Below are 23,775 nucleotides of genomic sequence, written 5' to 3'. Positions count from 1 at the left end.
TTAATACATATTTTATTAATTTTTTGTTTAAAATATCCACTGTTGATTTTTTTTATTTTTTATTCGTGTTTGAAAAAATATTTTGCACAAAAATGTCATTCAATAATATGCTTTGAAAAGTTTTTTTATTAAAAAACCATGTTTTAAAATTATCCATTAAAAATCCAATCTAAAAAAATCCACCTTTAAAATACATTTTTTTTAATTAAATTTTTGAAAATAATTCTTTTCATGTTAGAAAAAATATTTTTAAACTCCACTCAAATAAAATCAATTTGCAAAATATTTGGGTACAAGGTATACAAAATTCACTTTTGAAAAATTATTTTAAAGAAATTTCGAGGAATTATTTGTTAAAACTCCACGTTGGTAAAATATTACAAAAATCAATATAACAAATATTTTCAGAAAAAAAAACATACGAAAAAATATTTTTTTAAACCTTCACTTTGGAAAATAAAAAAATACGCTCTAAAATTTTTTTTCGAAACAAAAAAATTACATTCGAAAAATGATTTAAAAAAATCCAGGAATAAAGTTCCATTTTAAACTCCTCGTAGAAAAAATATAAAAATCAACCTTTTATAGGATAAAATATCTATATATATATAAAATTCTCCTGTCACGGTGTTCGGCTTTGAACTCCTCCGAAACGGCTGGACCGAATTTGATGAAATTTTGTATGTGGAGTTTGTAGGTCTGAGAATAGGTTTTTAACTACTTTTTATAGTGGTCAGTGGAGTGACCAGGGTACCTCCCACACAATTTTTTTTAACAAAACGTAAAATCGAAGATATTTTTCAACCTATTGTTTACAAATTTTTTGCAATGCTATGGTAATTATTGCCCTGACCCTGAATGGTCATCGTGGAAGTGAAAAATCACGGTCCACAATTTTTTTTTTCAAAAATGTATAATTGCAGATAATATCTTAAAGTTAGTACGCGTGTCTTTAAAAGCGCTATAAACACTGGCTTCAATAAGCTAGACATTGCGGTTAACTTCCCAATTTTCACAGTAAAATTCCGATAATTTGAAATGGCACTTGACCAAAATTCCAAAACAATCGATTGGGAAATCAGCCAAAGTTCTTCAAAATATCGAAATAACAGCTTTCAATGCAAATTCTCATAGTATAACGGGAAGCAGTGGTCTCGGGTGACCTCCCCCACTGCTGTTTTGACCAAAACGTGAAATTTCAGATATTATTATTGGTAAACATGACATTGGTAATTGTGGTCTACATCATTAGTTGGTGTGTTGGTAGAAGAAATCCGTTGTAGAAAAAAGTTGTTGTTGTAAATGTTTATACCGGGACCTCAAAAACGGGCCAGCAAAGCGGACCGGGTCAGCTAGTATTTATATAAAAAGGCACTTTTGAATATTTTTTTTATCTAATTTAAAAAATTATTCAAATTGAAAAAAAAAATTAAAAAAGTCAACTCGGAAACAATACTTTTTGAAAAAAATCACGTTTAAAAAATATTTTATAAATATTTCAGTTATGAACATTTTTAATAACCCCACGCTAAAAATACTAACATTTTGAAATAATATTTAAAAAATCTATGTTAGAAAACTTGTTTATAACAAATTATTGGGTCCTCTAAAATACTCTTTCTATAATAAATTTATATAATAAATGGATCCTTTCCCTAAGAAAGAGTCCTATAGAGTACCCTTTTTATGTCTTGGGAAGTATTGCTTTCATCTAAAAATCCATATTTATACCCTACACAACAATGTGGAAAGGGTATTATAAGTTTGTTTGGTAGTAATTATTTTTTTTTAAGTCCACGCTAGAAAAAGTATTTTTATAAAATAAAATAACTTTAAAAAAATATTTGGATACAAGGTATAAAAATGCAGCTTTGGAAGAATTATTAAAATATAATTTTAACTCCACTTCGGATTTTTTTAAAAATACACTTTAATAAATATTTTGAAAAATGGACATTGGTAAAAAAATATTTAAAAAAATTGCGTAAGAATAAGTACTTTTTTTTAAATCCACGTTAAAAAGTAATAAAAAAACATCCTTATAAAAAATATTTATTAGAACAAATTATAAAATAAAACATTTTTTTAAAACAAGCTTTTGAAAAAAGAAATGTTTTTAAAATCTACGTTAAAAAATCCAAAATGGAAAGATGCGAAAAATCATCGAAAATTATTTTTTGAAATTTTGCCTGTTAGGGCGAAGATCATTTTTAATGATTTTTATTAATTTTCTCGTTTAGAGTTAAGCTTGATGATCGGAAATTTTTTGGCAAGTGAAAAAGGAAAGCCAAGGACTCGAACCCACACAGTCACAAAATTACGTTACCTGGTTTCGCTATTGGTTAAGCAGCTCTTCAGAAGTATCGACTGTCGAATGGCTTCTCTGTCGTAGAACTTTTCATTTTTCAAATGCAAATGTGTTTTTAGACATTAACGGATATTTGGCCGTTGAAATGTATTTCTTCATGACAAACGTTATTTTGCGCTGCCTTTGAAGTTATGAGTTTGGTTTTGAACGCCAACACGCCGTGACAATATTTTTGATATGTTTTCAATGACGTGGATTTAAATACCAGCCGGGCTCAGCCTGTTTTTTTTTTTTTTGGAAAATTTCCGATCATCAAGCTTAACTCTAAAGGAGAAAATTAATGAAAATCATCGAAAATTATGTTTAAAATATTCACATTGAAAATTGTTTTTTTTTTTTCTAAATACACTTTTTTAAAGTCAACTTTAGAAAATATATTTTTAAAGAAGTGTACGTTGGAAAAAATATTTTTATATAACTCTACTACAATAAAATCAACTTGGAAACCTATTTGGATACAAGATATAAAAAATCCACTGTGGAATTTTTTTTAATAAAATTCACACTAAAAAAATATGTATTTGTGAAAAATATTGAAAAAATCCACATTGAAAAAATAATATCAAAAAAATCTACATAAGAAAAAGTATTTTGTAGAACACCACGTTTGAAAAATATTGAATAAGTCCAAATTGAAAAGGTATTTTCAAAAAAATTGACATTAAAAAACTATTTTTTAAAATATAAAAAGTCAAGCTTATAAAAGTATTTAAAAAATCCATGTCGGACAAAATATTTTTTTTGAAATGGAAAAAATATTTAAAAAATACAGAAAAAAATTGTTTTTAAGCATCCGATTGAAACATTAAAATATTTTTTTAAAACTGTAGTCATACCATACCAATACAATATTTATTTATTCAATTAATTTTGTAATTAAAACCATCAAGGCCAAACACATTACAAAGTTATAATTCAACTGAGCAAGATAATAAAATTAAAAATATGAATATGAAATTAAACATAGTAAATTTCAATAATTCAAAATATAGTAAATATGGTTCCACAGCCAAGAAATTCTTTTTATTTGGTTAAAAAAATATTTTTAAAAAATTCAAGTTGAAAATAAATTAAAATATCCACGTTGGAAATAATTTTGAAAAAATGAGACTACTTGCAAATAATATTTAAAAAAAATATTTGTAACAAATTCACGTTAAAAAATATTTTTTAAAAACCAACATAAAAATATATTTTAAAATAAACGACAATAAAAAATATTTTTTAAAAATCTACGTTTGAAAAAATATTTTTAAAAAATGCACTTTGCAAAAAAATATTACCGATTTGAAACAATTTCCTTTAAAAATCCACTTCGGAAAAAAATAATTTAAAAAATATTTATAAAAAATCGATGTTATAAAATTGTTTTTATGAACTCCACTTTGGGAAAGATATAAAAAACAAAACAATTAAAAAATATTTAAAAAATCGCATTAGATTTTTCTTTAATCCACGTAAGAATAAGTTAAATCTACGTTGAAATATTAAAAAAATATTTTTTTAAATTCACTTTTGGAAAAATTTGTTTAAAACAATTTTTAAAACTCCACGATGGAAAAATTTTAGAAATATTAAAAAAAAATATTTTAAAAATTCTCGTTTGAAACAATATTTGTTTAAACAAATAACATCCCAGCAAAAAAAGTCCTCCCAAAATAATGGGGTTTGTAAGGGATTTTGGCAGCCGTAACTACTCGCAAACCCCCTTTCTTCCCCATTATTTTTACAAGGGCATGTCGCACTCAGTTTGTAGTTATATTATGACCACTAGAATAACTAGTTATTCTGTGGCCTATAGAAGTTGAAAAGTAAGATGAAAAAAATTCTATTTTTAGAACAGTTGATGTGGAGAATTTGTTTTTTAATTTCAACACACTTCTTCCTTTTATTTTACTTTATTTCATTTCGCTCCCTGCCGAGTTGAACACACGAACCCTCTGATTTCTAGCCAAACACACTATACACTGTGTCACGCACGCGAACATTAAGGGTTGCTTAAGAACTTAAATGCGCAGTGCTCATGTGCACCACGAACTGTTATTTTTTAATTAACAAAAAGTTTTTGTTTTTGTCAAAAACTCACGTGCCGACGATGAGCGTTGAACACACAACCCTAGGATTTATAGTCGGAAACACACACTGTGCCACCGTCCTCATTACTTAGTGAGGAGTAAAGTAAGTAGGTTTACCTTGTACATTTTTTTAAGAAGTAACCCATTACTTTTCAGATTACTTGTAATGCAAAAAGAAGCTTGTTTACATTACTTTGTAAAAGGTTACGTAATGACTACCGGATCCAAATTTTTGTTGGGAAAAAATATTTGTAAAAAGTTCACTTTGGACAAAAATATTTTCAAGTAACCGATTTGAAACAATTTGTTTTAAAAATCTATTTCGGAAAAAAAGTATTTCTTAAAAAATTTAAATTGAAGAAATGTTTGAAATAATGAATATTATCTGTGTAAAAACTTTAAGCAAATATTTTATAAATCCACGTCGAAAAAAAATTTATCAATAGTTTACTTTGAAAAAATATATATTTTTAAAAATAAGATTTTTTTCAATTCATGGTTAAGAAATATTAAAAAACTTCCCAAAAAAAATATTTTTGAAAATATCTACTTTGGAACATTTAAAAAATTCCACCCGAAAAATTAGAATTAAGTCAAGTTTAAAAACATATTTAAAAAAACCACGCTGGAAATCGTTTTGAAAAAAAAAATAATAAATAATAATACAATTTGGAAATAATATATTAAAAATCCACGTTACAAAAATATGAGTCACAAATTCACGTTATTGAAAAAATTAAAAAATTAAATTAAAAAATATTATTAAAAAACCGACTATAAAAAGTATATATTTTTTAAATCCACGTTTGAAAATATATTTTTAAAAAATGTCACTTTGGAAAAAATATTTTTAAATACCTACTTGAAACAATTTGCTTTAAAAATCCCATTCGGAAAACAAATATTTCTTAAACAATTTAAAATGAAATGTTTAAAAACAGAAAAACTATTTGTGTAAAAATTCTAAGCAAATATTTTAAAAATCCACGTCCAAAATTTTTATCAACAATTTACTTTGAAAAATATATTTTTAGGATTTTGTCAATTCATGATTAAAAATATATAAAATATGATACAAATATTTTTGAAAAAATCTACGTTAGAAACGTTTAAAACTCATTTGAAAAAAGCTAAACTATTAAAAAACGGAAAATGATATTATAAAATATAAAATTAAGTCTTTTAAAAAATCAAATTAAGATAAATTGGATATAATATATTCAAAAATACATGTTAGAAAAAGATTTTTAACAAATTCACTTTGAAAAAATATTGTTAAGAAATCAATATAAATATTTTTTTTAATCCACACTTATTTGTAAATATTTGTAAAAAATCCTCATTAAAAAAATATTTTTAAAACAACCGATTTGAAAAAAATTTCCTTAAAAAAAACATTACGGAAAAATATTTAAAAAAATGTATGTTGAAAAATATTAAAAAAAAAATATTTATGTAAAAATTTTGAACAAGTGTTTTATATTGAAAAATGTTTTTCAAAAATTCACTTTAACAAATATTTTTTTAAAAACCTTAGAATTTTTTTTAATTCATGATTAAAAAACCAAGCATAAATTATTAAACATTTTTTTCTGACTAAAATTCCATAGGAATGGATCCTGCACTTTACCCTTTCTGTAGAGTACACTTTCTTTAAGAATGGTTCCTGTGGGGTACCCTTTTTATACTAAAGGGTCCTGTAGGCTTTTCACAAAAAAGTCAAATTATTGTAGTCATCATCCCAAGGAGTACCACCTTTAAAATGTCAACAAGGGCTGACATGGAATCCGATCTGCCCACAAGCAATTCTAGTTAGTCGTCGTAGAATTTCTAAAATTTTCCGGCAAGTAGGAAGTATGAACCAAGGGACCACAAGAACTATCTTGCATGAAAATTTGAAAACAGTTCTCAAAACAGTCCGATATGCCCAAATTTGAAAGTGAAATATGTAGTAACCGATATACACTATTTTGGGAGTCACTGGATGTTTGGTAAAAATATTACGATGTGCGAAGGTTTGACCAATATCCCACACTGCTGTCATGGTCATCGCGCGTAACGGTCACTTTGCTGGTCACCGTTCGGGAAGAAAGAACTTGCCTACGAAAAACACATAGATTTGAAAAGAATCTTTGATGGATCTTTGTATCAAATAAATAACCCAACTTGATACATTTTCAAATTTTTAAAATACAGTATTTTGTTCTTAGAATATGACTGCTCCTACAATATCTCTTCTCTGCCTGTAGACGACTAATAAAAGGCTGGACTTAGTATTTAAAGTTTGCCCGACATTGGACCCCACAATTTACGATTATAAAATCTTCTTTGTCGACGATTAATAAGACGTATTTTTAGTCTAATAAAAAGCGGTACTTATAAACGCCCATTATAGTCATCCGAAGGTACGACTTCATCAAAAATAAATTCAAACTTCTAGACGACTAAAAGCCTTTCAAGAAGATCACACATCTTCATAGACCACCTTAATGGTCATCCATAGGGACTATGTTCTACCTTTAGACGACTATAAAATCATCTAAATAGGAATCTTGAAAATTTAAACTTTGCCCCTCGTTGGGCGCCATTTCACCATAAGTAAATCATTAACACAAAATTACTATAACTAATTGAAACATTTAGAAACAGAAAAAAACCCAAATGAAAAAAATTGTTGTGATAATCGTTTGCTTGGCTAACTCAATTTGGGGGCTTACTTACCATAAGATTACTTAACTTCAAACTTGGCGCCGTATCCAACAAAAATAATTGATTGCCATTGCTACAACTATTGCCGCCGTTATGACTATTCAAGCTACTACAACTACTGCTGCTATGGCCGTTTTGTAGTTCATAAATACGATGATGATTATTGTGATAATTATCATCATCATTATCATGATAACCATTGACATCGTTATCATTGTCATAATCATCTGTGATGATAGTTGATAGGTGTTTGGTGGCATTTGTTTGCCCTAATGGTTTAAATAAATAGCTGTTCGGTGGTGGTGGATTGGATGTGGGATGTTGCGGTTTAGTGAAATAACGATCATCTTCATCATCATCGTCATTATTATCTACAGCTAAGGTTTCTTCATGAACATCATCATCATCTTCATCTATAAGTGTTATGTTATGACTGTGTTGTTGATGATCGATATTTGATTGTGTATTACCATTGTGGTGATGGCCATTGACGTCATCATCATCACTGGCATCTTCCACAATATACTGATTATCATGAACATGTTCATTATCATCATCATTATCACAAATATCCAATGTGGATGACATATTTTCTATAACAATTTGAGGCCAATTTCTTTTGGAGGATGTGATCTTGGAGGAGGAGGTGGTGTTGGAAGATGATGATAGAGGTGTTTTGGATTTGTTTGTGGTGTTGGTGGTGGTAGCAGTTTTGCGGGTAGTTTTTGTGCCAGTTTCCCGAGATGTTTGGAATTTTGTGGTCGTGGTCGTCTGACGTGGTCTGGTTTCCTTTTCACGCTGATGATGTTGATGAAGAAAACCATTTGTGGCTCTAAAGGGGCTAGAGGAGGAGGTGGAGGATGAGGTGGTGGTGGTGCTGGATGTTGTGCGTTTGTGTATATTTTGTTTTGTTCGATTGGGACTTGAAATATCTCTTACTGCGGCTGAGGATGCATTCAAAGTTTGCTGCAATAATGCTGATGTTGGTGATGGTGAGGCTGTGGACGATGATGAGGGGCTCGACCATCGTGATGAGGTGGTTTGTACCGTCTGTGAGCGTATGACTTGCATTGCCGCTCCTCCGCTTGTACACCTTTGTATGACTTCGATTTGTTTACGCTGGGTCTGTTGGGTGCCATTGGGTTGGGAGATGTTTTGTGAATCGGATATCTGTAAAAAGAGAGGGGAAACGGGGGAAAGGTGAAAAACGGATAATGAGAAATGTGTGCGAATGTGTTTTTTTTTTATAGACAAAGAGAGGTTAGAAGGTAACATTGAGGATATACGGATAACATGTGGATATGGCCAATAGAGACCACTATAATGACATCTCTTGACAGACGATTAGCAAGGCAGACTTGCATATGACTTTCATGTTTTATTTAAAATAGGACTTTGAGGCGTTATGAAATCGTTTTTGGAGATTCGATAGACCACAAAAATCTTTACCGATTTCTTGGAACAGTAAAACCCTTTGCCCAACGTTGGGCGCCATTTCAAAGAAGAGATTTTATAGCCCCTAAAATTTTTCGTAAAATTCTGCGATTTGTCTCCGAGAATCTCATTAAAATAACCACCCATAAAGTGTTAACTAACGTTAACTATAAACTGTCATTTTTTCCAATCCCATTACTGTCACGATCTTGTTTCCAACTTACAACTTTATGGCATGGAACAAAGAAACCAAAAATCAGTATATTAAAAAAATTAAATGAAACAAAAAAATTCCAAGCAAAAAGTATTATTAATAATCCACAACATATGCATGGCAACAACAACAACAATAACAACAACTACAAAAATAACACAGAAAAACCAAAAGGAAATTATTGCCAATAAAAGTGGGTGTAGTTCAGTTTAAAAATACTTTTGAGCATCTGAAGGTTGACGACTTTTAAACGAGCTGCATGGACAAAAAAAGTTGGTAAGCGGACAAAAAACGAAAAAAAGCAAAGCAGCAGAACCAATAACAGATCAACACATAAGAACAAAATCCGGTAATTATCCCAATTCATGAAAGAAACCACTGACAGACTAAATAAATAATAATTTTATCATGCCATTTTTTTTTGTTTCATTTTGCCCCAAAGTTAAGGAACCACAAAAATAATTGAACTCGTGAAATCAATTTACGGCTTAAGGCAAAACAGTTGTTCGGGGGTGTGTGTGTGTTTGTTGTTTGTCATGAGAACCATGACCTTATTTTAAGAGAAAAAGGAAATGGACTCTTAGAAAAGTGTGTACAAATACACTACAAATCATAGTTTTGAAAACAAATGTTTAATTATTAATGTTTTAAAATGTGTGCTGCATACTTTTAGGCACATTGTGGCCTTTTTAAAAGTTTTGTAGTCATATTATGGTTTATACACGATAGAAAACATTCAATCGATGATATCTAAAAACCTCAAAAACAAAAACAGTAACCGGGATGGTGGACCTGGATGTCCGATGAACAAGCCCCTAATTTTCATAGGTGTCAAAAGAATTGTTGGAAGTTTAGGTCTTTCTTGGGTAGGAATCATACGCAGTAGTGCCGTTATATGGATCCATCCCGAACAATTTTCCCAGCACGATTTTCTAGCACTAGAGAAGACCGACTGCCAAATTTTAGCCAATTTCACTGAATTATGTGACCAAGTGCCCTTAAACACTTAAGCGAAGGTTTTGATATTTTGTGATAAAGTTACTCCAAAATATTATCGAAAATTTACGATGTGCAAAGTTTTGGTCAAATCGAATTCGAATTTTAACAAACTAATCGGTCAATGTAATAGATTTTGTAGATATTAGGTCATAATTTCATGAAATATGGACATGCCCCTCAGTAATGTTGGCGACATTTCCTGAGTATTTCAGCCATGTAAAACTTCTCTACAAAGTGGTGTCTTAAGACACGCCGTTCGGACTCGGCGATAAACAGTAGGTCCCTTATCATTGAGCTAATATGAATCGGGGTGCACTCATTAATATGAGAGAAGTCTCCCTTGTCCCGTATGGAATGTTTGTGGATATATATATATATATATATATATATATATATATATATACAGTTGCGTTCAAAATAATAGGAGCGCCCATACAAAAAAAGACAATTTCAAAAAATATGGTTAAACTTACCCATTTTGGTTTATTTTGAATTTGTTTAACATTGTTGACATCCCAGCAGTTAATTCATCAGCAGAAATGTTGCAATCTGTTTTAAATTATCTACTGTTTACACCAACATTATAAATCGTGTTTAAAGTTTTTGTTCAAAAAAATAGGAGTGTGGAAGAAAAAGGACGATTAAAATAGTTTTAGTTGAGTTTAGGATCAAAATTTTTAATATTTTGGTTAACAGTAGTAAATCTAATAGATTTTATGAGATTTGATTGCTGTTTGAAAACAAAAGTCCTTTGGAATTAGCCAAAAAACAGGCGATTGTCCTTGCAGAAATTTTTTCCATAAATTGAGCACTTGTTGAGCAACCCAATGGATTTTGTAGACAAAAGCTTTAACGGTTAGATTTGTTTGATGCTATCGATGTTATCTCTAACAATATATAATGATTGGTACCCAATAAATTTGTGTATTTTGATCCTTGAGTCAAGTTTAAGACAGTTTACATTAGCCCTTAAGGTAAGGATCGGCCAAAAAATCGTATCTATAAGGAATTTGTTTCCCAACCAAATAATATTTGAAAGTCCTTAGGATGCTAACCTTGTGTATACAATCAATTTCGCTTCTATTCAAAAAATGTTTAAAACGTGAACGGTTGAAATGTACTTTGAACCACTTAGTGATAGGCAGGCTGGGATTGCACTATGGTTGGTATACGCCGTAATATATTTTTCAATATAAACTTACGTTTTTCACTCAAAAATACTTAATTTAGGTTAGTTTCATTAGAAAACTGTTTATTATACGATGCAAAACCTAATAAAAATAATCTTAGGCCAACTTCAAAAGTTTGTCTTTAAAGTTTCCTTCTCAACAAAGCGTTTTGAAAAATGTCTCATATGTGCCAATCATCCAATTATTCAAAAATGAACCATATAATGAATTCTGCGTGCAGTTAAGATGCTAAGGACCTTAAAACATCACTTGATCGAGAAATTAATGCCTTATAGATACTTTTTTTAACCGATCCTTACGTAAAGAATTTTTGGAAACCGGCTTTAACTCGGCTCAAGGATCAAAATACACGAATTTCCGGGATACCGCTCATTATATATTGTTCGAGATAACAGCCAGAGCATCAAAAAACTCTAATCACTAAAGTTCTGTCTGCTAAATCCAATGAGTTACCCAATAAGCGCTCAATTTTTTAGGCCACCTCCAAAGGACTTTTGTTTTCAAAAAACAGCCTTCAAATCTCATAAAATATATTGGAATCACTACTGTCAACTAAAATATAGACAATTTTGAACTTAAACTCAACTAAAAATATTTTTATTGCCCTTTTTCTTCCGCACTCCCATTTTTTTGAACAACAAATTTAAAGGAGATTTATAATGTTGGTGTAAACAGTAAATAATTTAAAACAGTTTGCCGCATTTCTGCTGATCAATTAACTGTTGGGATGTCAACAATGTTAAACAAATTCAAAATAAACCAAAATGGCTAAGTTTAACCATGTTTATTCGACCATTCCCTTGGTGTGAATGAGCACTCCTATTATTTTGTACACAGCTGTATATATATATATATATATATATATATATATGTGTAGGAATGGGTAACGCAGCCACTACAATTGCGCGCCCCACTTTCTTGCTAAATGAACACAGCAGACGTACGACACACGACTTAATTAAAGACACACACTGAACACAGCGCAACAGAAGAAACAAATTAGTGAACACAGCTCATTGAGGAAAGCGAACTTCACAAAAAGTTAAATGACTAGCGACAAACTAAGAAAAATCACATTCACTGCAGTTGCTCTCCTCAGTGAAGTCGCCTAGAAGAAAATCACTTACGCTGTAGTTGTTCTCCTCAGCGAAGTATTAGAAGTTAAACACTTAGAAGTTTTAGAAGTTACAATAATTATTTGAATTTAAAATTGAAGAAGTTAAAAGTATGAACTTGAAGTTTGTGAAATATTAACTTTGTGTAAATATGTAAATATGTTTTGTTTCACTTAATATTAATCAACGAACCTAAAATAAATAATAAATAAACTGTGAACTATTGAATTTAACATTAACTAAAGTGTTTCATTCGAACTTTTGGTAACCAAACCAATTCCATCCTATATATATATATATATATATATATATATATATATATGGACATGCCCCGTAAAAATTGTACTGTCGTAATACAGGCCGAGAGAACAATCTAGTGCAAGCAATTCCAAACGATCCGCAACATGTCTTTAAACGGAATTTTTGTGAAATTTTTACAACTTTATTTGGGAGGTACTCGTAGGTATGGGCCGCGATCTTCTTCGAATTTGAACTAAGATTTGCGCAAATATTAGGAAGCTCAAAGTTTGGACCCTATCGGTTAATCCGATGTGGTTTGGTTTAAGTCCACGTTGCAATAAAATATTTTTAAACAAAATACCTTGGTTTTTTTTTAATCCAGGTAGAATAAAATATTTACAAAAAACCATGTTTGAAAAATATTTTTATAAAACTGTTTATAAAAAATTCAAACTTAAATTTTTTTGCAAACCTTTCACCTTTTTTTATAAAAATTGTTTTTTTTTTGAAAATATTTTTTTAAAAAAGTCCATGTTTGAAAAAAATTTGATAAATATTTTTATAAAAGTACACCTTTAAAAAATCGGATTTTTTTAAATCTCCTCGTTTAAAAATTATATGAAAAATATTTTCTGATTAAAATTCTCGTTTGAAAATTTGTTTTTTATAAAAATCTACGTTTGAAAATTAGTATTTTTTATAAAAATCCACGTTTGAAAGTTAGTTTCTTATAAAGATCTACGCTTGAAAATTAGTTTTTTATAAAATTCCACGTTTTAAAATTAGTTTTTTTTATAATTCCACGTTTTAAAATTAGTTTTTTTTATAAAAATCCACGTTTCAAAATTAGTTTTTTTTTATAGAAAGAAATCCACATTTGAAAATTAGTTTTTTTATAAAAATCTACGTCGGAAAATTAGTTTTTTATAAAGATCTACGTTTGAAAATTCGTTTTTTTTTATAAAAATCCACGATTGAAAATAAGTTTTTTTTATAAAAATCGATGTTTGATAGTTTGTTTTTTTTTTTTATAAAAATCCACGTTTGAAAAATAGTTTTTTATAAAAATTCACGTTTGAAAAATAGTTTTTTTTATAAAAATTCACGTTTGAAAAATAGCTTTTTATAAAAATCCACGCTTAAATATATTTCGAAAAAATTTCATGTTTCAAAAGTTTTGTAATAATTTACGATCAAATTTTTAATAGAAATCAACATTTGATTTCTTTTTGAAATATTCGTTAAAAAATGCAAAGTCATTTTTCTCCTTTGACTATTTATTATTAAAATCCACGAAAATTTTTTTGAAAATTTTTGTATTAAAATCCACCTTTGAAAAAAATGCCCTTCTTCGAATATGAACTAAGATTGGACAAATATTACGAAACGCGAAGTATGGACCCTATCGGTTAATCCGATGTGCTGCAGTATAAAAAAAACAAGTAAAAAAGTATCAGTCGGCTTTGCCGACAGACATATACCCTCAGCCTGTACAAATTGAAACACTTTTTTCACAAAAAAACTTATTTATTTAGGGGATTTCATAATGTTGGTCGTATGAACCGACAAAAATGTTGATTAGGATTAAAGTTCAAAAATTTTGCTGAAAAGGTAATTAAAGGAATGGACCGACATAGACCATGGGGGTGCCATAGGGGGTTTTTACACCCATCGGGCTGTTTTCTCAAGAAATATGGACTTGCCCCTGAAACAACTTTTACCATCGTAAGTGAGGCAGCGAAGTTGCTTCAACAAAAATCAACGTGATCCGATTACAGGTCTTAAAGTGAACTTATCCGAAATTTTGTGTGGGAGGTACCGGATGGAGTGGACAAATGTAGTCCATGTTTGAACCTGATCTATATCTGGTAGATATATTAGGATGTGTAACGTATGGACCAATTCGGCCACTCCCTTCAAGAGTTACCGTATGAACAATTTTTCCGAACACTTTTGAACTTTTGTGGGGGAGGTACCTGAATGAGTGGACCAATATGGCTTATCTTCGAATTTAAACTATGTTTGGACAAAATATTACTAAGGCCAAATTTTGGATCGAATCGGCAGATCCGTTCGAGAGTTATCTTGCGCTCCAACCACCTCACACGGTGTCATAGGGTTATTTTGCAACTTTGGGGCTATTTTCTCAGGAAGTGTGGACTTGCCCCTGATGAAACTTGTACCGTCGTATAGGGGACAGTGAATACACGTTGCTAAAATAAAAATCAAAGCGATTCGAGAGCAGGTCCTAAACTGAACTTATCCCAAATTTTGTGTGGGAGGTACCCGAAGGAGTGGACCGATTGAGTCCATATTGGAAACTCATCTGAGTCTGGTAGACATTTCACGATTTGCAAAGTATGGACCAAATCGGTTACTCCCTTCAAGAGTTATCGTACGTACAAACTTTCCGAACATTTTCGAACTTTTGTGGGGGAGGTACCGGAAGGAGTGGACCGATGTAGCTCATCTTCGAACTTAAACTAAGTTTGGGCAAAATATTACGGAAGCCAAAATTTGAAACGAATCGGTTCATCCGTTCGAGAGTTATCGTGCGCTCCAGCCAGCAGGACAGACAGACAGACAGACGGACGGACATCGCTAGATCGACTCCAAATTGTCTGAAACACATTTCGTCCAAACATACTTGGGGTCTAAAACCATTATTTCTATGAGGCACATTTTCATCGTATGAAAGTGTATATACCCTCCTTAGCCTAAGGCTGAGGGTATAATCAAACGTGTAGTTATATATACAGATAATTTTCAAACGAAAGAGACCTATGTGGAACGCAGCTTGAAAGGAAGAAAGTCATGCTACAATTAAAGAAGGAAATCTTAAAACTGAACAAGTAGAAAAAGATCAGTGTGCGCGGTGACAAGATTGTAATAGGAGGCAAGGTATTCTTTTGGAATCAAAACTGCGAACTCAAGTGTGATGAAAGCAACGGAATTGGCGTACTTGGAGAGATATTTGGCGATATAATACACACTTTAGAATTAGATTACAATAAATTACTTCAAGATTTTAACTCAAAAAACTAACAAATAAAGCCTCTTTGAAAGAAAATAGCGTAATCAATATAAATTTAAATCAAAATATAAATACAAAGTATCCTTTCGATTTGTTAGCTTACAATGTAAACGGTTTAGGTGGTAAATATCTTCATCACGAGTTTTTTGCATATTTGGAAAACTTTAATATATTCATCCTTTTTGAAACCCATGTAGAAGAAAATAACGAAGAGAAATATAAACATAGATTCAAAAATTTCCATATTTATTGGAAGACAGCAACAAGGAATAGTAATAGAGGGAGAAGAGCAATAGGCGGTCAAGTATGTGGCGTCAGAAAGGATGCAGAAATAAATGTCATTAAACACACATTAATAACAAGAAATGGAATGGACAGTTTACTACTCGAAACTGGCAAAACCAAGTTCGAGGTAATTCCAGTCTATTTGAGAACGGCAAATTGGCTTAGTGACTTCCAACAGCTAAAGGAAACTGTAGAGTGCAGCGATACACCAAAAATAGTTATAGGAGATCACAATGTAAGAATCGGAGAGGACCAAGAATTCCCGGAAGAGATGGTAGCAGAATACCAAATAAGTCATAAAAGAAACTCGAACGATAAAACAATCAGCGCGAACGGAAAAAAGTATATCGATTTTTGTAACAGTAATGGTATGGTCATAATAAATGGAAGAATTAAAAGAGATGAAAATGGATGTTTTACTTTCGCAAATACAAATGGAAGTTCTGTCATTGATCTATGTGCTGTGTCTTTTGATATAATCCCATATGTGAAGGACTTTTCCATCGATAATCAAATTTGGTCAGATCATTGGCCTTTGAAAATAACATTGCAGAACGAAAAGGAAATCAGAAATACAAATAAATTGACTCTTATGCCGAAACTTGTTTGGAAACCTCAGAATAAAAAAAGATATCAAACAGCCTTACAGGAAAATATGACATCATTATCCGAAAATTCGACTTTTTTGGAATTTATTAAACTCATTACGACATCGTATCCTAAAATGCTACATCGAAAGAAGTTTGAATACAAAAATAAATGGTTTGACAATGAATGTCTGCGAGCAAGAGAGAAATCGATGAAACTGTTAAGAGTCTACAGATCCACAAAACTTAACGATCACAGACAAGCTTACACTTCGCAGAGAAAAGAGTACCAGCATCTATGTAAAAGGAAACAAGCTGAGTATTATCTCGATTTAGAAAGAAGATTGGATATAATTTCGGATAGCAGATCGTGGTGGAAAGTCGCAAATGAAATCAGGCAGAAGCAAAATGAGATTGGATGCCACATTACAGCTGAAGACCTCAAGAATCATTTTGAATCCCTTCTAAATACAGAAACACCAACACCTTACATACATTATGCTCATGTATTAACGAAAAATGAAAACCTCGACAAAGACTAAATCAAAATACAACTCTCCAAACTAAAAGTGAATAAAGCTCCAGGAGAGGATAGAATAACATACGAGTTTTTTTTATGAACGCAACAGACGAGTTTCTCTCGATGTTATGTAAACAATATTCTCAAATTCTAAATGGCCGTGAAGATTTTGAAATGTTTCGAACCAATGTTATATATCCAATACACAAAAAGGGAGATATTAATGTTCCGAGTAACTACCGAGGTATAAGTTTCATGAATTGTGTTGCCAAATTGATGATGAGCATGATTAATACTAGAATAACAGATTGGATAAACCGTTTTAAAATACTAAATGAGTTCCAGGCAGGATTTAGACAAGGATATTCGACTGTCGATAATGTATTTAGCCTTACATCAATTGTAAATATTAAATTAGAAGATAAAAAGAATGTATATGCATTTTTTGTCGACTTTAGAGCGGCGTTCGATACGATCCCAAGACAATACCTCATATACAAACTACACAGTATATGTCTATCGACAAAATTTGTTCGATTTATTGAAAATGTATACATTAACAACAAATCATCTGTATGGACGGGTAAAGATTTATCAAAGCAGTTCGAATCAAGAAATGGAGTTAAGCAAGGATGTCTATTGTCGCCTGTTCTTTATACCCTCAGCCTTTAGGCTAGAAAGGGTATATACACTTTCATACGGGCAAAATGTGCCTCATCGAAATAATAGTTTTAGACCCCAAGTATGTTTGGACGAAATGTGTTTCAGACAATTTGGAGTCGATTGAGCAATGTCCGTCCGTCTGTCTGTCTGGCTGGAGCGCACGATAACTCTCGAACGGATAAACCGATTCGGTTCAAATTTTGGCATTCGTAATATTTTACCCAAACTTAGTTTAAGTTCGAAGATGGGTTATATCGGTCCACTCCTTCCGGTACCACCCCCACAAAAGTTCGAATATGTTCGGAAAATTTGTACGTACGATAACTCTTGTAGGATGCAACCGATTTGGTCCATAATTTGCAACCTCTGCAATGTCTACCAGACTCAGACGAGGCTCCAATATGGACTCAATCGGTTCGTTCCTTCGGGTACCTCTCACACAAAATTTCGGATAAGTTCAGTTTAGGACCTGCTCTCGAATCGCTTTGATTTTTGTTTTAGCATCTTGTATTCACTGCCCCCCATACGACGGTACAAGGTGCATCAGGGGCAAGTCCCTACTTCCTGAGAAAATAGTCTGAAAGTTGCACAAAACCCATATGACACCGTGTGAGGTGGTTGAAGCGCAAGATAACTCTCGAACGGATCTGCCGATTGGGTCCAAAATTTTGCCTTAGTAATATTTTGTCCAAACATAGTTTAAGTTCGAAGAAAGGCCATATCGGTCCACTCCTCCAGGTACCTCCCCCACAAAATTTCAAAAATTTTCGGAAAAATTGTACGTACGGTAACTTTTTAAGGCAGTGGCCGAATTGGTCCATACTTTACACATCCTAATATATCTACCAGATATAGATCAGGTTCAAATATGGACTATATTTGTCTACTCCATCCGGTACCTCCAACACAAAATTTCGGATAAGTTCACTTTAAGACCTGATATCGAATCACTTTGATTTTTATTGAAGCAACTTGCATTCGCTGCCTCAATTACGATGGTAAAAGTTTTTTTAGGGGTAAGTCCATACTTCTTGCGCAAACAGCCCGAAGAGTGTAAAAACCCCCTATGGCACCATATGCAGTGGCTGGAGATCCACATCCGTAATGGTCAATGTCGATCCATTCCTATAAGTATTTCCTCCGTAAAACTTTTGCTTTTTAATCCCAAAATTTTTAAAACCCTCTAAATACATACGTTTTTTTGGAAAAAAAAAATTGTTTCAATATACACAGGCTGAGGGTATATCTCTGTCGGCCAAGCCGACTGATACTTTTTTACTTGTTTTTCACTGTACTTAAATGACTTACATGTGGTCTTTTTGTGGATGAAATTAATATACGTTTGCTGATGTACGCAGATGATATCGTTTTACTGGCACATGATGTCGAAACTTTACAGGCTATGATAAATAATCTATCGAGATATAGCGATATGTGTGGTATGGAAGTCAATCAAACAAAGTCTGAAATTATGGTTTTTAGAAAGAGTGGTAGATTGGCGGAATCTGAGAAATGGTTATACAGAGGAGAGTATCTCAGGGTTGTCAGCGAATACAAGTATCTTGGTATAATATTAACACCGAGACTTTCTTTTACAAAACACATCGAATATAAAACAAATGCATCAAAAACATGTCTGAACTTAACCTGGAAAGATTTCATTGCAAAACCCAATATCTCTAACCTGCAAAATGGAAAATGTTTCTCTCAGACAGGTTACGAGGAAGGATTCTTTTATACATACGCTCTACACCTGAAATATATTCCAAAATGCTTATTTCATATGCAAGGTTATCGTTTGCCATATAAACTGTCATTAAAAGTTATGGAAAGGGATATCTCCTGGTACAAGTATTTCAAGACGATGCTTTCAGAAAATGATATACGATCTGAAACTGCCGCTGAAAGCAAGCGTGCATGGAACATTATTTGCTGTCAGTTGTTGGAAAATATTAAACAAAAACGCATAAATAACAATATCGCCAATGCACAGAATACAGCTTTCAGAATTTATAAAAGACTAAATTATGATATGGATCCTGTTTATTGCGGTAAGAATTATACACAAAATCAAATATCGCTGATAATGCGTGCAAGAGGAGGTTTGTTAAATTTAAACGGTGCCACATATCGATCTGAAAGTCAACAAATCTGCTCTCTGTGTAATTTGCAAGAAGTAGAAACAATTACACATTTTCTTGGTCGCTGCCCGATTTTCAACATGTTGAGAAAAACATATTTTCAGAAAATTCAATTAAATGAACTTGAAGTTATTTTCGTACTAAATGGTGGTGAAGATATTTCCTGGTATCGACTCTACAATTATTTAAATGAGGCTTTAAAATACAGAAAAATTTTAATAGAAGAATTTAATTACTAGTTATAATTAAAAACTCAAACTTCCAGCAGACGATTCATTAGAATCATGCTGTAAAAATCTTATTTTTTCAAAACCAAATATTAACTTTAGTGTAAGATTTTCATTTGTAACGTTTATGAAAAAAATAAAGATACATACCAATATTCACAGTCGGCGCGCCCGACTTTGATCCTTTCCTTACTATTTTTTTTAGATTTTTTTAAATAGATTTGCAAAAATATATTTTTAAAGCAATGCAATTTAATTTTTTTAATAATCTTTCCAACGACTATTTTAAAAAATTCATCCATCCTGGATTAAAAAAATAATAATTTTTGAAATGTGGATTTAAATGAAAAAAGAAATTATTTTATTTTTTAAATAATTTTCCCAAGTTGATATTTTTAAATATTTTTTTGAACGTCGATTTTTTAAATACTTTTTAACGTGGATTTTTTAAATATTTTTTTCTTAAATATTTTTTGAACGTGTTTTTTAAAATATTTTTTGAACGTGGATTTTTTTAAATATTTTTTGAACGGAATATTTTTGAGTGATTTTTTATTGTGGGTTTTTATAATTTTTATAAAGCGATTTCTTTAGCATTTTCCAACAGAGATATTAAACATATTTTTTATATATTTATTTATCAACTAGCAAAATGCCCGCTACTTCGTATGCGGAAAAGAAATAATATTCAAATAAACATTTAATATGGTGAACACTGAACATTTTTATGTACTTATAGCTATTTAAATTGATATTTAATTTCTTTCAAGTACTGTTCGTGCATGTTTTGTTCGAATCTCAAAAAAAGACCTCTACACTTCAACAGCGACCTACATTTTAAATTTCAGTCCGAATTTTGGAATTTGTGATATCAAAATGTAGAAAGCCGATCGATTCCCCGGTCAGGCAACATCAAATTTTCGACGGTTGCAAAATACCCCTCAGTAATGTTGGCGACATTTACTGAGTATTTCAGTCATGTAAAACTTCTCTACAAATGGTGTCGTAAGGCACGCCTTTCGGACTCGGCGATAATCAGTACGTCCCATATCATTGATCTAATATGAATCGGGGTGCACTCATTGATATAAGAGAAGTCTCCCTTGTCCCGTCTGGGATGTTTGTGAAACAATTATTACATTATTTAGAAACCGAATTCGTGTTAACATAGAAACAATAGAACATTATTCAGTACAATTTTTAGAATCCAGAACCTTAGCTCATTAGCTTGTTACAGTTTTAGCTCTACTTGTTCACCCAATGTCAATAGTATTACATGTGGAAACCTTTCATACATTTAAAGGTGGATTTTAATAAACATTCTGACCCAATCTCAACAGTGATCCTCACAACAAATTTCAATTATCGATTCACCCAATACCAGTGCTTCAATATTTAGTATTACTTAATACTCCTAGTACATTTATTGTACGACCACTTCTAAAAATGAACCTGTCAAATAGATAATATACCTTTTCCTTAGCCCAATACCAAATTGATTGCAATTTTGTACTTTTCACACACTAATTATATTATTCCAGCTTCATTGCTACACAAACGTCAAATTTAATACCATTGTGTATTTCTCAATAATTTAGCCAGCCCTAAGCCTAATTTCAGAATTTGTATGCATTAAAAAAAAATCTTATCTAAACACCAACACCATCCCTCAACAACAATTCGAAATTCCACTTTATCCCTTCAACGCCAAACTGGTACCAAATTCAGTACCTATAATACGTATAAGTTAAAAAAACTACTGCCTTTTATCCAAAACATAATCCCTACCGCAATTAAGTATTTTTCGTATACATAAGTACGTACACATAATATCGAATTTCACAATTTCAACTCTACTAATTTACACAATAACAGTTTGAACCAAATTCTGTGTCATTTTGTAATTTTGTAAGTATATCCACAACAACATCCATATCTCAACCCTACACATCAAGAGGGTCTATAATACCAAATTTCCGAATTCCATCTCTATTCATAATACCATTAATACTTTTCGTATGAAAGTACGAATTTCAATAACTATCTCCAACAGTAATTCCAAATTTCAGGATACTAACCTATCCGTCCACCTAAAACTAAATTGTACGAAATTAAGTACCATTTAGTACTTTTCGTAACCATAAGTACGAACTTCCAAAACTATCTCAGTCCTACACTCCAACAGTAATCTAAAATTCAGGATTCCAGCTCTCTCCGTTCACCCAAATATAAATTGTACCAATTTAGTACCACTTAGTACATTCCGTGCCCATAAGTACGAATTTCCAAAACTTCCTTAACCCTACTCTCCAACAATAACCTTAACTCGAAATTCCAGGATTCCTGCTCTATCCGTTCCCCAAATATAGTACATTCCATACCCATAAGTACGAATTTCCAAAACTACCTCAATCCTACACTCCATAAGTAATCTTAAATATAAATTCCAGGATTCCAGCTCTATCTGTTTACCCAAATCCAAAATGTACAAAACTTAGTACCATTTAGTACTTTCCGTACCCATAAGTACGAACATCCGAAACTACCTCAATCCTACCCGATCATAATTCCAAATTTCAGGATTCCAGCTCTATCGGTCCACGTTAATTTCAATTTCGTACAAATTTCCACAACTTGTTCAATCCTACAGCCCAATAGAAATCTTAATTCAATATTTCAAGATTCCAGCTCTGTCCGTTTACCTAAATTTAAATTGTACCAAATTTAGTATTTTCCGTACCCATATGTACGAATTTCCAAGATTAACTCAATCCTACAGTCCAACAGTAATCTTGATTCCAAATTACAGGATTCCACCTATATCCATTCACCCAAATCCAAATTGTACCAAATTCACGACCGTTTAGTACTTTTCGTACGAATAAGTACAAATTTTCAAAACTACCTCAATCCTATACTCTAACAGTAATAATAATTCAAAATTTCAGGATTCCACCTCTATCCATTCACCCAAATCCAAATTGTACCAAATTTAGTACTTTTCGTACACATAAGTACGAATTTCCAAAAATAACCCTCATATCTCAATCCTACTCTTCAATAGAAGTCTTAATTTTAAAATTCAAGTTTCCAGCTTTATCCGTTCAGTCAAATCCAAATTGTACTAAATTTAGTACACTTTAGTACTTTTCGTACACATGAGAACGTATTTCCTTTCATAAACACCACCTCCCATCCTTTATTTCCATACCAAATTTTAAGATTCTAGCTATTCAAAATATACAACTGGTACTAAATTTTATAACTTTTAGTACTTTTCGTACACTTCTAGGTCGGTCGAAATTCCAAAAACCCTTTGGTACATCTTTCTAACTCTCCACCAGTGACCTTCATCCCAAATTTCAGAATTCTAGCTTTTCCCGTTTGCCTAATACAAAGGGTACCATATTTAGTACCATTTAGTACTTTTCGTACCCTTCCAGTTCGAATTTCCAAAAACCGAGCCTTATCTCACGCCTACATACCAACACCAACCTACACTCAAAATTTCAAGCTTCTAGCTTTATCCGTTTCGTCTGGGCATTGATTATAAGGCGGTCAGCCACACAAATGAGAAAATTTTTAGTACATTTTAGTGCTTTTCGCATCCTTCTAGGACGAATTTCCAAAAACCCAGCCTTATCGAGCAGCTTCGCCCCAAGATTAACCCCCACACAAAATTTCAAGTTTCTAGCTTCAGCCGTTTCGTCTGAGCGTTGATTACACTGCTCAACAAAATTGAAAAAGTTGAATGTTTCAGACGAAGTTGCAGTTGTTTCTAGATGAAATCGGCGAGTTATTTTCAAATCCGGTCCCGGTTTTTCTCCATCAGCTCTTGTTTTTGAGATATAGCTCAAAATCGGTTTTTACGAGTTTAACCCAGACTTTCGTTATTTTCGGATTCAAACAAATATTTTTTGTGGGTTTTTCGACATTAATATATTAAGGAGATGTTGTACGCTCGATACAAATCG

General features: G+C 31.6%; 1 protein-coding gene across 14 annotated transcripts in view; it reads right to left on the bottom strand.

The window, feature by feature from the left end:
• Positions 1-23,775, bottom strand: part of LOC141393706 (uncharacterized) — a 101,338-nt gene that overhangs the window by 60,460 nt on the left and 17,103 nt on the right. For 7 of the 14 annotated variants that reach the window (XM_073967075.1, XM_073967082.1, XM_073967077.1 and 4 more), the window contains exon 2: positions 8,092-8,322. The exons of 3 other annotated variants lie outside the window; for them this stretch is intronic. In XM_073967075.1, the coding sequence (XP_073823176.1) occupies positions 8,092-8,322 (231 nt within the window). Of the gene's footprint in view, positions 1-7,164; positions 7,442-8,091; positions 8,323-23,775 lie in introns of those variants that run through there. 4 more of the 14 variants (XM_073967073.1, XM_073967078.1, XM_073967080.1 and 1 more) reach the window with 4 other exon arrangements.

The sequence above is a fragment of the Musca autumnalis genome, unplaced genomic scaffold, assembly GCF_047663935.1.
Source record: "Musca autumnalis isolate F117 unplaced genomic scaffold, ASM4766393v1 scaffold_2, whole genome shotgun sequence".
NCBI lineage: Eukaryota > Metazoa > Arthropoda > Insecta > Diptera > Muscidae > Musca > Musca autumnalis.
This window is presented reverse-complemented; position numbering and strand designations above follow the sequence as displayed.